This window comes from Branchiostoma belcheri, unplaced genomic scaffold (assembly GCF_001625305.1).
Source record: "Branchiostoma belcheri isolate BF01 breed outbred unplaced genomic scaffold, Haploidv18h27 scaffold91, whole genome shotgun sequence".
NCBI lineage: Eukaryota > Metazoa > Chordata > Leptocardii > Amphioxiformes > Branchiostomatidae > Branchiostoma > Branchiostoma belcheri.
The window spans coordinates 1,346,863-1,359,487 of NW_017804587.1; the positions used below are offsets into that span (position 1 = coordinate 1,346,863).

Here is a 12,625-nt window from a genome sequence, read left to right on the forward strand (position 1 = left end):
TATAGCCAGCGTAGTAAGTCTGGTAGAGACTACCTGCGAATCGACACAAGACGTGTGACAAGCTTGTCTGACAGGAGAGAACAAGTGTTGGTTTGTTTTAGAGTCATCCGGGTGATGGAACACTGCTGAAGAACGCAAGGAAGCACGGTGTTACCTCGCTTGAACGAAAGTCAGGAATTAGAATGGAGGAACGGCGTAAACATGAAGTGTTGGAGTGATGAAATGTACGTAGCAGCCAAACGCTGATGGAAAGAGTAGGCCGAATACCGACAGTTAATAAGCCAGAGGCAGAAGAGTTGTTATAAAGGAGTACACTTTCTGAGAACAGCAAACTCTAGAGGGTAGGGTAGGGTAGGGTAGGGTAGGGTAGGGTAGGGTAGGGTAGGGTAGGGTAGGGTAGGGTAGGGTAGGGTAGGGTAGGGTAGAGTAGGGTAGAGTAGAGGAGGCGCTTCAGTTTAGGTAGGACGTCTGTCAAGTTTTGACTGCTCCTTATTATTCTTTCCTTCATTCATAACATGCTCTAGACTTCTGTAGTATATAGTTGTATTTAACCGGGTGGTTCTCAATGTGTCTGTCAATCTAGCCTCCTTAAAGGCATTCACCGATGGTGCATTTGATTTACCACATTGTCTGGACCAACGTTGGCTACGGAAAAGTCTGGACCCTCCCCAGCTGAAGGTTGATGCTCCCTGTGACACGATTTCAGAGCCAGACCGAGGCTGAGCAGACAAATAACCAAACGTCAAATCACACTGCCAGGAACTGGGAACAATTGGTGGAAGTTTGGTCCTCTGCGTGTTCATAGCTACAGGAAAGAAATTTAGCCCACAATTTGGCACAAAGTTGCGACAGAGGAAACAGATGTTAGTTTGTATATATATTGTTGGCTGTAGTCATCCAATTTTCAAAAACATTGCAACTCTTAGAGTGTAAGTAATTTGTAAGTATTTCTATGCATTTCTGAGAGATCTTAAACGAATAATATAAAGTGATCTGAAAGTATTCCGAGTTTGAATGAAGTGACAATGAGTGACCTACTTATGTACTACGTTTATCAAAATATCCGCTTAGCATCGCTCTTGCTTTACAGTCAATATCTGTATCTGTATAGCCGGTATAAGTTACTATAACCGCCCTTCGGCGTAATACACAAGCTTGGCAGACACGCGGCGCGGCGGCAGCTGGCTACATCACACTGAACGACTCAATATGTTGATAGACACTGACCAATTGTATATGTGACAATGCACAGGACATGATAACGAAGCACATCGGCCAGGAATCTTGCTAACCCCTCTGAGACGTTAACCTGTAGTGTCCACACAATCCGCAAGGTGTCGCAGGAATGGTGTTAATTTGCGAACGAACGCGGTTGGAACTCGGGGCCAGCGTCACAGTTGTCAGACTAATATCAGGTCAGACTAACCAGAGCCAGGCGAACCCACGGTTCCAGCTGCGACATGCTGGTTCAATTTTACGTTCCATAGCGTGAAGGTTAGTTTGTTTTCGAAAGAATTATTCTCGAATTCAGCCCCCGCTAAAAGACAAGCGATATGGGGTTTCTTGTTTTGTCTGGTCTGTCAAAGATAAAATATTTTTGTCAAGCGAAACAGTCATAAGTAATTAAGACGACAAATGTCATTGATGTACGCAGAGAACGAAGGCAAAACACATTCTGGCAAAACATTTTTCGTAAAAGATCATTTAGACAGCAATAATTTCTACGTTAAAATTCGGGAAACATTAAGTTTTTTTTGGAAAGAAAGAAAACATACAACAGTATGTGTCCGTCTCCGGTCCCTTTGACATGATATGTATCAAATGTTACTAGAATGATATTAGATGCAAAAGTCTGTCTGTTTATTCATGAGGCATACCGCACATACCGCACAGTGTAATACGACACGACGTGGATGTTTAGAGGATCAACAGAGATGTCCCAAGAAATTATTTATGAACAGAATAATTTTAGATATGCCCTCCCGGGCATTTCACTCGGTCTTTACGTAAGCTCCAGCATGTCGGGCTGACACTCAAGCACAAACATACGGCAGGGCTCCAAATGTTGGGTGCATGTGCATAGTGCACCCAAATTTGCAGCTGTGCACCCAATTTTTGTTTTCTGTACTGTGGGTGTACCAGTGCACCCAAATATTTTCGTAGGTTTACGTATGTCAAGACGTTAGATGTATAGTAGTAAACAGCATCAGAAAAATAATAAAAACGATTCTTGCACCATTTTCATTAGAAATGAAACATAATTAGTTTTTGCTGACATTCTACTTATTCTATTTTATTTTATAAAGTTATGGTGCACCCCAACAATTTTTTGCACCAAATCTTTTAGCTTGGGTGCGCCAGTGTACCTGTTCCCAAAACTGACTTTCGAGCCCTGTACGGCCACGATTAGGTGTAGTCGACACCCTCCTCAACCTGCAAATACGCTAAGCGCTCTCAGGGCAGGGGTAACATTTCGGTCGCCGCTGCTTCTAACCGTGAACTTCCCCTTTCCCCTGCTGAACTCTACGTGCGAGTGCCGAGCTGACAAGAGCACGTTTTCCCTAGCGGAGCAGTCTCTCTGGCGCGCACAACACTGACATTTGGACACGGGGTTAGAGACGAGAAGACATCAGGAGCACTAGGTGATGCACACAGCCGAAGGAGGGCTTCAGTGGACGCTGTTTTACGTATCACCGCTGGACGTACGTTTACCACGGCCTGTAAACTCAAGGTCCATCGATTAGAGACGGTTTTAGTTGTTCTACCCACGGGACTGGACTGTTGTCCGGTAGAAGACAGCAGAAGACACTAGGTATTGCACAGCCACAGTAGGGCTGCAGTGGACACTGCTTCACCTATCACCGCTGGACGTACGTTTTATCACGGCCTGTAAACTCAAGGTCTAGCGATCAGGGACGGTTTTAGTTGGCGCACACAACACTGACATTTGGACACGGGGTTAGAGACGAGAAGACATCTAGGTGATGTACACAGACACAGGAGGGCTGCAGTGGACACTGTTTTTACGTATCACCGCTGGACGTAAGTTTATCACGGCCTGTAAACTCAAGGTCTAGCGATTAGAGACGGTTTTACTTTTGGTACCGGCGGGATTGGACTATTGTCCAGTAGAAGACACTAGGTATTGCACAGCCATAGTAGGGCTGCAGTGGACACTGCTCCACGTATCACCACTGGACGTACGTTTACCACGGCCTGTAAACTCAAGGTCCATTGATTAGGGACGGTTTTACCGGTGGTACCCGCGGGACTGGACTGTTGTCCGGTAGAATTAGGAGGTCTGTGGGGTAGCTGACCCTCAGGCTACCGCACACAGGCGAGCTCTGTCTACCATTCTGTCCACACGACCCAGGGGCACTCCTTACCGCCCTTCTAGATTTCCTGCCCACCGGACGAATTCTTGAGAGAAAATTGTAAGGTCGGGAAGGTCAGGCCAAGGATAGAACCTTGCCCTTAACCGTGCAGTTCACACGAGGCCTGGGGATTAGAGGACTGACCAGGAATCTCGACTCTGGCTGACGCCGGCTGTTACAGAGGACACAGAGGGCAGCCCGGGGGCTAACCGGTAAGTGGGGACACGGAAATCAACTCAAGGAAATTTCCTTGCAAAACGTTTGTACTATCGGACGTAAACAAGGCGATTATCGTAATCGTCCTGTTTTGACAGAAGAGCAGAAGCATCATTTGAGGTATGTCACGTTTTGCCTTCACCAAGAAGATTATGTGCCGGTTATGTCTTACATGTGTGTGTGTGTGTTTGTGTGTGTGTGTGTGTGTGTGTGTGAGTGCGTGCGTGTGTATGTTTGTTTGGCCGTGGATTTCGTATGTAGGTAACTGGCGGCAAAACATAGGACAGGTTCTATTATGGGCCACCTGGCGGCTTCCTGTGGCACTGCAGCAGAACGTCGAAAGAAGGTGCCGAAATTGCGAACGTTATCTTGACAAGGGTGATGACTGGACTTCCTTGAAGTTGATACACCCGGATATCCCCCGGTAGCTGACTTATTGGTGCATGATCCGCTTGCTGCATTCCTCTGATTTCTGTTATCGAATTCAAGGCCAGGCTATTAGCTGGCACGTATGGCCACGTATGTGAACAGCCACTGGTACATACATATTCACGTAGCAAGTGGCCATGAATTCGAATAGATAGAGGAGAAGGACCAGAAATTGAAACGCTCATGGCCTTGAGGTGCATTGTTTCCGTATTTTGATGTTTTGAGGTAAACTTCAGTTCTCATAGACTCTCAACCCACACCAGATAACTGATAACTGAGGCATTCCTAAATTCTTACCCCTACTACCCTCGATCGACGCGACAATGTTAAACTGTTGAACACTTACAGGTGCGACTGTTAGTCATCTGTTTGCTTTAGCTCTGTGTCCTGGCACAGGTTCAAGTTGGTACAACGGCACTAAAATGGACGTCAACATTTTATTGTATGTAATGAGGATTGCGTTGAATGGGCGGGCTCCGTACTCTGTTTTGTACACACACTTTGAGGGTATAACTAAAGAAACGGTCCGGACACCAGAGCTCGCGCGCGCTGATCAAGTTTTTGTGCCTGAATGTGAACAGCTATAAATCATGCTATGGTTAGCTGTAGCGACGTCTTACTGTTTATATTTGTAGAGTACGTTCAACAGTGTGCCTAGCCTCCGTAGCAGGCTTATAGAACTGGGGGTTTGGTGGTCTTTTCGGCTGTTTTCTGATTAGCCCAGTGCTAAAACGGGGGTAATTCAACCAGACCGGCTATACATGTATATGCAATCAGAAAATAGCACATAAAAGCTCCCAAAGACCATGAAGATCCCAAAAAACCGTACCCCATGCTATGGAGGCTTAGCCTGGGTTCCATCCTAGTTAGTTTACGTCCGCTCCTACAGTCGCTACCAGTTGGTGGTAGCGACTGTAGGAGCGGACGTAAACTAACCAGGATGGAACCCAGGCTAATGGAGGCTACAGTGTGCCTAGGAGTCGGCAGTGTTGACTGTGTGACAATCTCAGTCTTGAGGATACACACTAGTGTATTTTGTTAGTAAGTTGATGTGTGACAGTATGGGAAGTAGGTTTGACGGCGCAGCGCTAGTGCGGCTGGACCTGCCAAGTCTTCGGGTTTAGGAATCTAGTACTAGTAGCAGCCTGGGTGTCAGACTGTTGCCAAGGCGAGTATATACTAGCAGGCTAGCTCCTCGGTTCCAGGGCCAACTTGCCAAGCTATGGGTTTAGGAATCTACTAGCCTGGGTGCCAGACTGTTCCCAGGGTCAGTATACAGCTACAGGCTAGCCTGGGTGCCAGACTGTTGCCAGGGCGAGTATACAGACTAGCTCTTCGGCTCCAGGGCCAACCTGTCCCCAATGAAATTTTACCTAAGACCCCGGGAGCTAGCCTCTACCAGGCTTCGGGAGGCGGCCGAAATTGGCCAAACATGCCAGGGGAGTTGATCCGCTGGATAGTGCAGTTTGCCGCCTCCCAAAGCCTGGTAGAGGCTGCCTTGTGGCTTCCCCCGGCCGAAAGGCGAAGGCGTGTCTCTCAGGTGCCTGGCATCCAGGCTAGCAATCTCATGGGCCCCAGACGGAACCAATTCTACTCAAGACTAGTGAAGACTACGTACGCAGGTCTCATCCGTGTGTTTATTTTGCCTCTGCAGGTATCGCTGGAGGAGAAAGTGATTGGCAGCTGGACGTGTTGTCTGTAGGAGAGGCGGAGACACTGAGTGGGGGACTGAGATCTCCACCAGTGCCTAGCAGGAGGAGCGGAGACTGGAAGTTTTTCGTCAGTTCGTTGGACAATGTTGGAGTCCTGCGTTGGAACTCGTACAAAATCCGGTGTATATAGAGCACAGTCTGGGACACTGAAGAAGAGACAGAGACAAGTCTCCACTCTACTATTCTCTACCACTCTGAACAGGGACAGAGCTCTGCCTATCAGTTAGGCAAGAGCGGAGGCTTCGAGTTCTCTGACATTCGTTCGGCAGTCCTGCGTTGGAACCCTACTATTGGAACCCGTTCAAAGTCCGAATAGGAGTAGAGCGTGCAGTCTAGAACACTGACTCTGTTCAAAAGGAACGATTGTGGATTCGTGGGCGACTGGACTCGGGTTCTTCCGGCTGGATTCGTTTTCATCGATTGGGTCTAATTTGGGGATTTTCGTCTCCTTCTGATCGCGGGGGAAGTATCAACAGACGGGCTTCACCACTCCAAGCACAAGGGCAGCGTCTGAAGTGTTGTTTAGCCTCTCGTGACTTGACTAAGTCCGTACAAGTGAGGTTTGAGACCGTCGAGGGAGGCTGGCTGGCTATGACCGACATGGCTTGTATCGTGTGCCGTTCCTTTTCAACAAAAGTCCTAGCGCTGCTGCTGTGTGTTCTCGCCACTTTCCACGTCGCTGTGGACGTGCACGAGGCGTGGACCAAATTTCGCAGCCGAAATCGTGACCATCGGGAGGAAAACCTCGCGGCTGCAAACGACTTTCGCGACGGGAACGTGGGATTTGTGTACATCGACGGGAACTCGCCGGCTGGCACCGGGCGGCGGCAGCTGCAGGCCCGGCAGGAGGGCGCGCCCCACCCCGACGGCCCAGCGAGGCATGCTCGGTCCATTTCCGAGGTATGTTTTCATAATTTCTCCAGTGGCCACTTAAGTTTTTATATTTATATCTTTATAACTGTAGGCGCGGATTGGTGAACTAAATATATGGCATCATTCAGTTGGACGTAGTATCTATAATTATGAATTTTTTTTTGAGATTCGGGCGTGGAGTCAGTTCACATTTGAGCAGTTCCATAATTTTCCGAGGTATGTTTTTGTAATTTTTCTCCCGTGGCTAATTAATTTTTATATCTATATCTGATAACTAGTAACTGTAGGCGTAGCTTGGTGACCTAAATATGGTATCACTCAGTTGGCCGTAGTATCTATATATCTTAACGTAGTATCTATATATCTTAACGTAGTATCTATAATCTTTCTTTAACAAAACGTGGTCTGTAAATTTTCTGAGATTTAGCGTGTGGAGTCGGTTGACAGTTCCATATTTTCCGGTATGTTTTTTTTTCTCCAGTGGCTACTTAAATATCTTGATAGCTGTAGGCGTAGCTTGGTGACCTAAATACGGCACCATTCAGTTTCTTTATCTTACTTTAAATGTCAAGAGGAAGTCTGTACTTCTGAGATAATTTTGGATGTTGAAACGATTGAGTTGTTTATAATGGATTGGTAGGCGGGAAACTTGATTCATTCAAGGCCGGCATCTGCTTACTGATGACAAGACCTGCCTTATGATCCTTTGTAGCTGATTGATTGGATGGTATTTTGAACCTTCAACTTCAAGAGATATATTTACGTCCAAGGACGTTGCGCTACCGTTTTTAGACGAAATCGTAGCCTCGTCAACAACCATAGTCAGGCGTCAGGGTGTACTAGTAGTTTCAATGATGTTGGCATAAGCGCATATCGCATAGAAAGGCTGCTCTCTGTACAGCGAAACACTGTTATACAAGAGAATTTTCGCTCCGCAAATTATGTCAAACACGATTCACAGCCATAAGCTACAACAGACAACGTAGCCTGGGTGCCATGCAGACTGTTTCCAGAGCCTACATGTACATAGGACCCACGTAGGCCAGTTCCTCGACTTTTATATTAATTTAATAGGGTCAACATGCTCCAAAGAAAATTATGCCACATCCCCCTGATTCACAAGCTTTCCCATTCTGGACCTAGCATGTTATGGGTCTGGCCATGGCATCCAGGCTAGGTATTCTGAGAATATTCCTAGCTGCGAGTCTACAATAATTCTTCCCGTGGCGACCCCATTCCCCGCATCGCACATTCGTCTCACTACATGCCAAGGATACATACTCATACTGATTCCACATGGAGATAAGATAGTCCTACAGAATATTTCTGCACGGTCCCTGGTCTCTAAGCCTCTACCGGGCTTCAGAAGGGACTGGAAAGAGTAGAAATTGGGCAAGTAGACAGACAGCATGCCAGGGAAATTAGGAGTTTGTCCGCTAAAGGAGTACAGTTTTCGGGAGCGGCAAACTGTAGTCCTGTATCCTTCAGCGGACAAACTCCCCTGGCCTCTGTATTTGGCAAATTTCTACTCTTTCCACTGATCCACGTCTGAAGATCTAAAGCCTGGTAGAGGCTAGTCTGGCCTACTTGTTTCGACAATGTGACAGTGAGTGGTCACTTAAAGTCGCCTTTCACATCGCTGTGTGTCATAGCCATTGACTTTGAAAGATCCAAGTGGGTTAGTTGATGTTTAGTCTTGTTACCAAACCTACTTAGCTGCCGAGTCTCTTTCGTCGAAAGAGTCTCGGCAGAAAGAGTCTCGGCAGCGCAGCTAAATAGGTTTGGTAACCAGACTTTTACTAGCCTGGAGTCCAGCCTTGTTAGCTTTGGTCCGCTCAAGTCCAACGTCGGACCAAACAAGGCTGGACTCCAGACTAAACCAGACAACCATCAGTTGTCTAGATCTAGCCTCTACCGGTACCAGGCTTCGGGAGACGGCTGGAAAGAGTAGAAATGGGCCAAATAGAGAGATAACTAAACATGCCAGGCTAGTCGGACCGCTAGACAATACATTTTGCGTGCGGCAAGTTTCTACTCTTTCCAGCCGTCCCCCAAAGCCTGGTAGAGGCTACCCCAAAGCCTGGTAGAGGCTAGCCTAGACATGGGCGATAGGCCACCGAGTTTTTGTTGAGATCGCTGTTGCTTTGTTTTATGAACACTCGTATACTGTGCACTCCGTACAAGCTTAAGATTCCCGATAATCATACACTGAACACAAACACTATGAACACGGTCCGTTGAAAGGATCCGAAGAGTCATGAACTCAACACATTTTGTTAAACACCGTGAACACTGTCCGTCGAAAGATTCCCGAGAATCATACACTCATCACATAACACCGTGAACACGGTCCGTTGAAAAATTTCCCTAGAATTCTCTGTACAATGAACCATACATATATAATACATACTGCTGGGTACTTGGTCCGCTGAATCATACAATAAAAAGCACACTCATTACTCAGCTGTTACATTGGCGTTCAGGGTAGCGCAAAGGCCGACGGGAATAGAACAGGTTTCGCAAACTCGAATGCGTTCGCAAAACCGCTGCTCGACTCGATAGAACCCCAAGCCGGGGCTAGCGCTAGCGGTGATAACTTCAAAAAGATGACAGGGTAGGAAACACTACCCGGGAACTGCGTTACCAACTGGGGTGGCAGCAAAAATGTGACTTAGAATCACGTTCGGTGTGAAGTCCCTGCCTCCCCAGACTCAGAAAACAACGATATAGTACATTTTAGAGATATTGGGCACAACTACACTTTCCAAATCTCATGCCTGGGAAACATATGTAGAACTGAAAACATGTCGGTGGGGTTTGTGGACGTGTTTAGAGTACATTTTACACATAGCATGTCAAGACTCTAGTCGGGTGATGTAGCCAGTTGTGTGCGTTTACATTTTAGAACCGCGCGGGAAATGTGGGCCTATCGTGCGTCTGATTGGCTAGCGATGATGTCATTGACCTGTACAGCAGCGACCTGGTAACGCAGTTCGCCGGAAATTGGACTTTACAAAATGCTTCATATCTTCTTTAAAATATGGTATCATACCCCCAAAAAGTTTACATGGCTACTTAGTTACCCCTTGATTATAGATAGTATCAAGACTTTTATTTTCCTTATGGCATTTCGCAGAAAATAGGGTCTTTTGAAATGGCATTTCGCACCTAGTGTATACTAGTACTAAGTACCTAACCAAGATGAAGCGTTCGGAAGTCGCTGTTCGGCTCTCGGCAATCTTCGGGAGACTTCGGTATCTGTTCGTATGGTTCTTTGGAATCCTCATCAGTTTGTGACAGTTTGTGACCGTGTTCAGTGTACGTATGATTCTCGGGAACCTTTCAACGGGCCGTGTTCACGGTGTTATGTGTTATGTGACTGTATGATTTTTGGGAATATTTCAACGGACCACTGTATTGTGATGGCAACGGGCTGAATGAGTAGACACAGTGTATGTTCTAACATGCGCGAAACAATAATAAGGATTTTATTTAATGGTTTACAAAACAATGTAACGTTACATGTATTGTTAGATCTCAACAAAAACTCGGTGGCCTAGCGCCTGTGGCCTAGATCTACAATGCGCTCCTTTTTCTAGTGTTCTGTAGCTGTTGTTGAGAGGTCGTTTGTCAAGTTTCGCGGGTGGCCATCCGGTTGGTCTGAATCATTCGTTTTTAAAGGTCAACCAAGGGTCAGTCTTAGGCCAAGTTGTGAGCACACTGGGCAGCCCCCATGCCGGTAGTAGAACTGGTTTGTTTATTTTCTTAGCGGTCACGGGGTCAGAATCACACCTGTCCGGATCCTTCGGGTCAGCGGGTTCTTTGATGTTGCCGGCTTGACAGGTGGATTAGGAATGCTCGGGTGGGAGAAGGGGGTGGGTGGAGTACAGGTTTGATAAACACATCCGGATAAAACACGTGCTACGTAGCCTCTACCAGGCTTCGGAAGTGACTGGAAAGAGTAAACATCGGTCAAATAGACAGGTATTGAGGTAACATGCCAGGAGAGTTGCCCCCGTAGGCAGTACATTTTCGGGTGCGGCAAATGTGCTCCTTTAGCAGACCAACTCCCCTGACATGTTATCTGTCTATTTGGCAAATTTCTACTCTTTCCAGTCGCTCCTGAAGCCTGGTAGAGGCTAGCGAAAACCATGATACGTGCATGTATCACAGTGAAGGGGGTCTCTGGTTATCCCAAGGCGGTTTAAACCTCCTTGGTTATCGAAGTCACTAGCCATAGATGGAAAGTTTACATTCCTCGTGTATCAAAACCACTGTTTGATACAAGATGTTATACTTGAAGTCCTTAGTATCCTGGCCTCGACAGGAACTTAGGTATGTGATACAAAGTAGCTTTGATTTCCGGCCAGTCTGTAGACGGTATCGTTTCACATGACGAATGTTGTTGGTATAACGTTCCACTCATGACTGCCCGTGCACTAATGAGCTTTACCGTCGACTTGAGACGAACCACTCGGCTCCTTCCAGCCAGGAAACCACAATTGATCGGCGAGAAGTGTAAGGTAGTTGTTTCCTGATAGTAAATTTAGGGTCTGTGCAAGATTTCCGGCCGTCCTGTGCCACAAATTGTACGAGTCGTCGCGTTGAAGACCGAATGTGATCCTTTGAACGTGTTTTCAGGGAAAACAAGATAAACCAGCAAGAGGGCAGTTAAACTGTGGAACACAAACTCTGTCTGTCTATGTCGGTTTCTCACGGTCTAACTTTAACTGAGTTAAAGGGCCGGGGATGCGGTCGATGTGTAAGATTTCCTTTGGGCATGTTGGCCCAAGAGCCAAGGAGCTGGATTGTGTAGGCCCTGGAAACTGTCAGCAAGTGGCATCCAGGTTAGCTAGAAGTGTGAGTTAGCCGAAGGGCAGCCCCCATAGCATTCCACATACTCTTCCCATTCAATGATGGATAAAGTTCTCTGTCCATCTTACCATTTAGTATAGAGTGTAGTCTTAACCAGGCTTCCGGAGGCGGTTGGAGTTGGAAAGAGTAGAAGGTTGGCCAAAGATAAGAAGCCAGGGGAGTTAGTCCGCTAGAGAGTACAGTTTCTCAGCCGCCTCCAGAAGCCTGGTAGAGGCTATGAAGTGGTAGCCTGGTTACCAAACCTATTATACCTATTATTTGCGGAGAGGCTGTAGGACTCGGGAGCTATAATAGGTTTGGTAACCAGGCTAATGGAGTGGAGAGTTACCCCGACAGTCCACACCAACTGTGAAACGGTCGGTCCCGCAACAGTCCCACCCCAACTGTGTAACGGACGGTCCCCTGCTCTCTCTGTCATCACCTGACTTCCGACACATCGCACTTACAAACATGCCGGGCCCTGACAGAGACGTGGCGCCGTGTTTTGACACTCCCAGACCGTAAAAACCGTCGGCCTGCTGACCCAAACGCCTTTACAAACACGCGATATGACAACTCATCTCCCTCTCAGTACGGTCCGGCAGGCATGGTCACCTGTCAACAGTGAACTTCAACTGAAGATGTCAACTCAGTTACAGCATGTGCGCCCAGAGGAACTGAACTACTACTACTACTACTACTACTACTAGAAATCTCCAAGAAGATCTTTGGTGGCTGCAAGACAAGTATCAAATTGACCAGGCTGTATCCATTTGGCGAAAAAAAACCTGTTGATAGATCTACAAGTACAGAAATGATATGACATGCCAGTTAAAGATATAGATGTGTTAAATTTGAGCATATGAGCGACGTTACGCTGTAACGAAATGTGTTGTTTGTTGATGATACCGAAAGATTCATTCAGAGTATTAGCAATGTTGGCAAGTTGTAATGTTACCGTCTGTCAACCCTTGTCCCACTCGACCACCTCAAAAGTGGGATACGTTTATGAAAGTTCTACTCAAAGGAATTTTACCGGAATTTTCATAAGGTAGCTAATGAAGACCAAGAGATTCGGTCGAAAATTCCGGTGAGTAAAATTCCTTGGGTTGGAGAACAGTCAATTTATTTCTCATCAGCTTATTAGGGACGCAGATACCGGCCATG

At 46.8% G+C, this 12,625-nt stretch overlaps 2 protein-coding genes across 2 annotated transcripts in view; one reads left to right on the plus strand and one right to left on the minus strand.

Moving 5' to 3' along the window:
- LOC109488110 (serine protease 23-like) overlaps positions 1-12,625 on the minus strand; it is a 164,901-nt gene that overhangs the window by 119,753 nt on the left and 32,523 nt on the right. The gene's annotated exons all lie outside the window — the stretch shown is intronic.
- Positions 6,024-12,625, plus strand: part of LOC109488034 (methyltransferase-like protein 24) — a 35,811-nt gene continuing 29,209 nt past the window's right edge. The window contains exon 1 of the mRNA XM_019792174.1: positions 6,024-6,631. Coding sequence (XP_019647733.1) covers positions 6,323-6,631 — 309 coding nt within the window. The 5' untranslated portion in view covers positions 6,024-6,322. The remainder of the gene's footprint in view (positions 6,632-12,625) is intronic.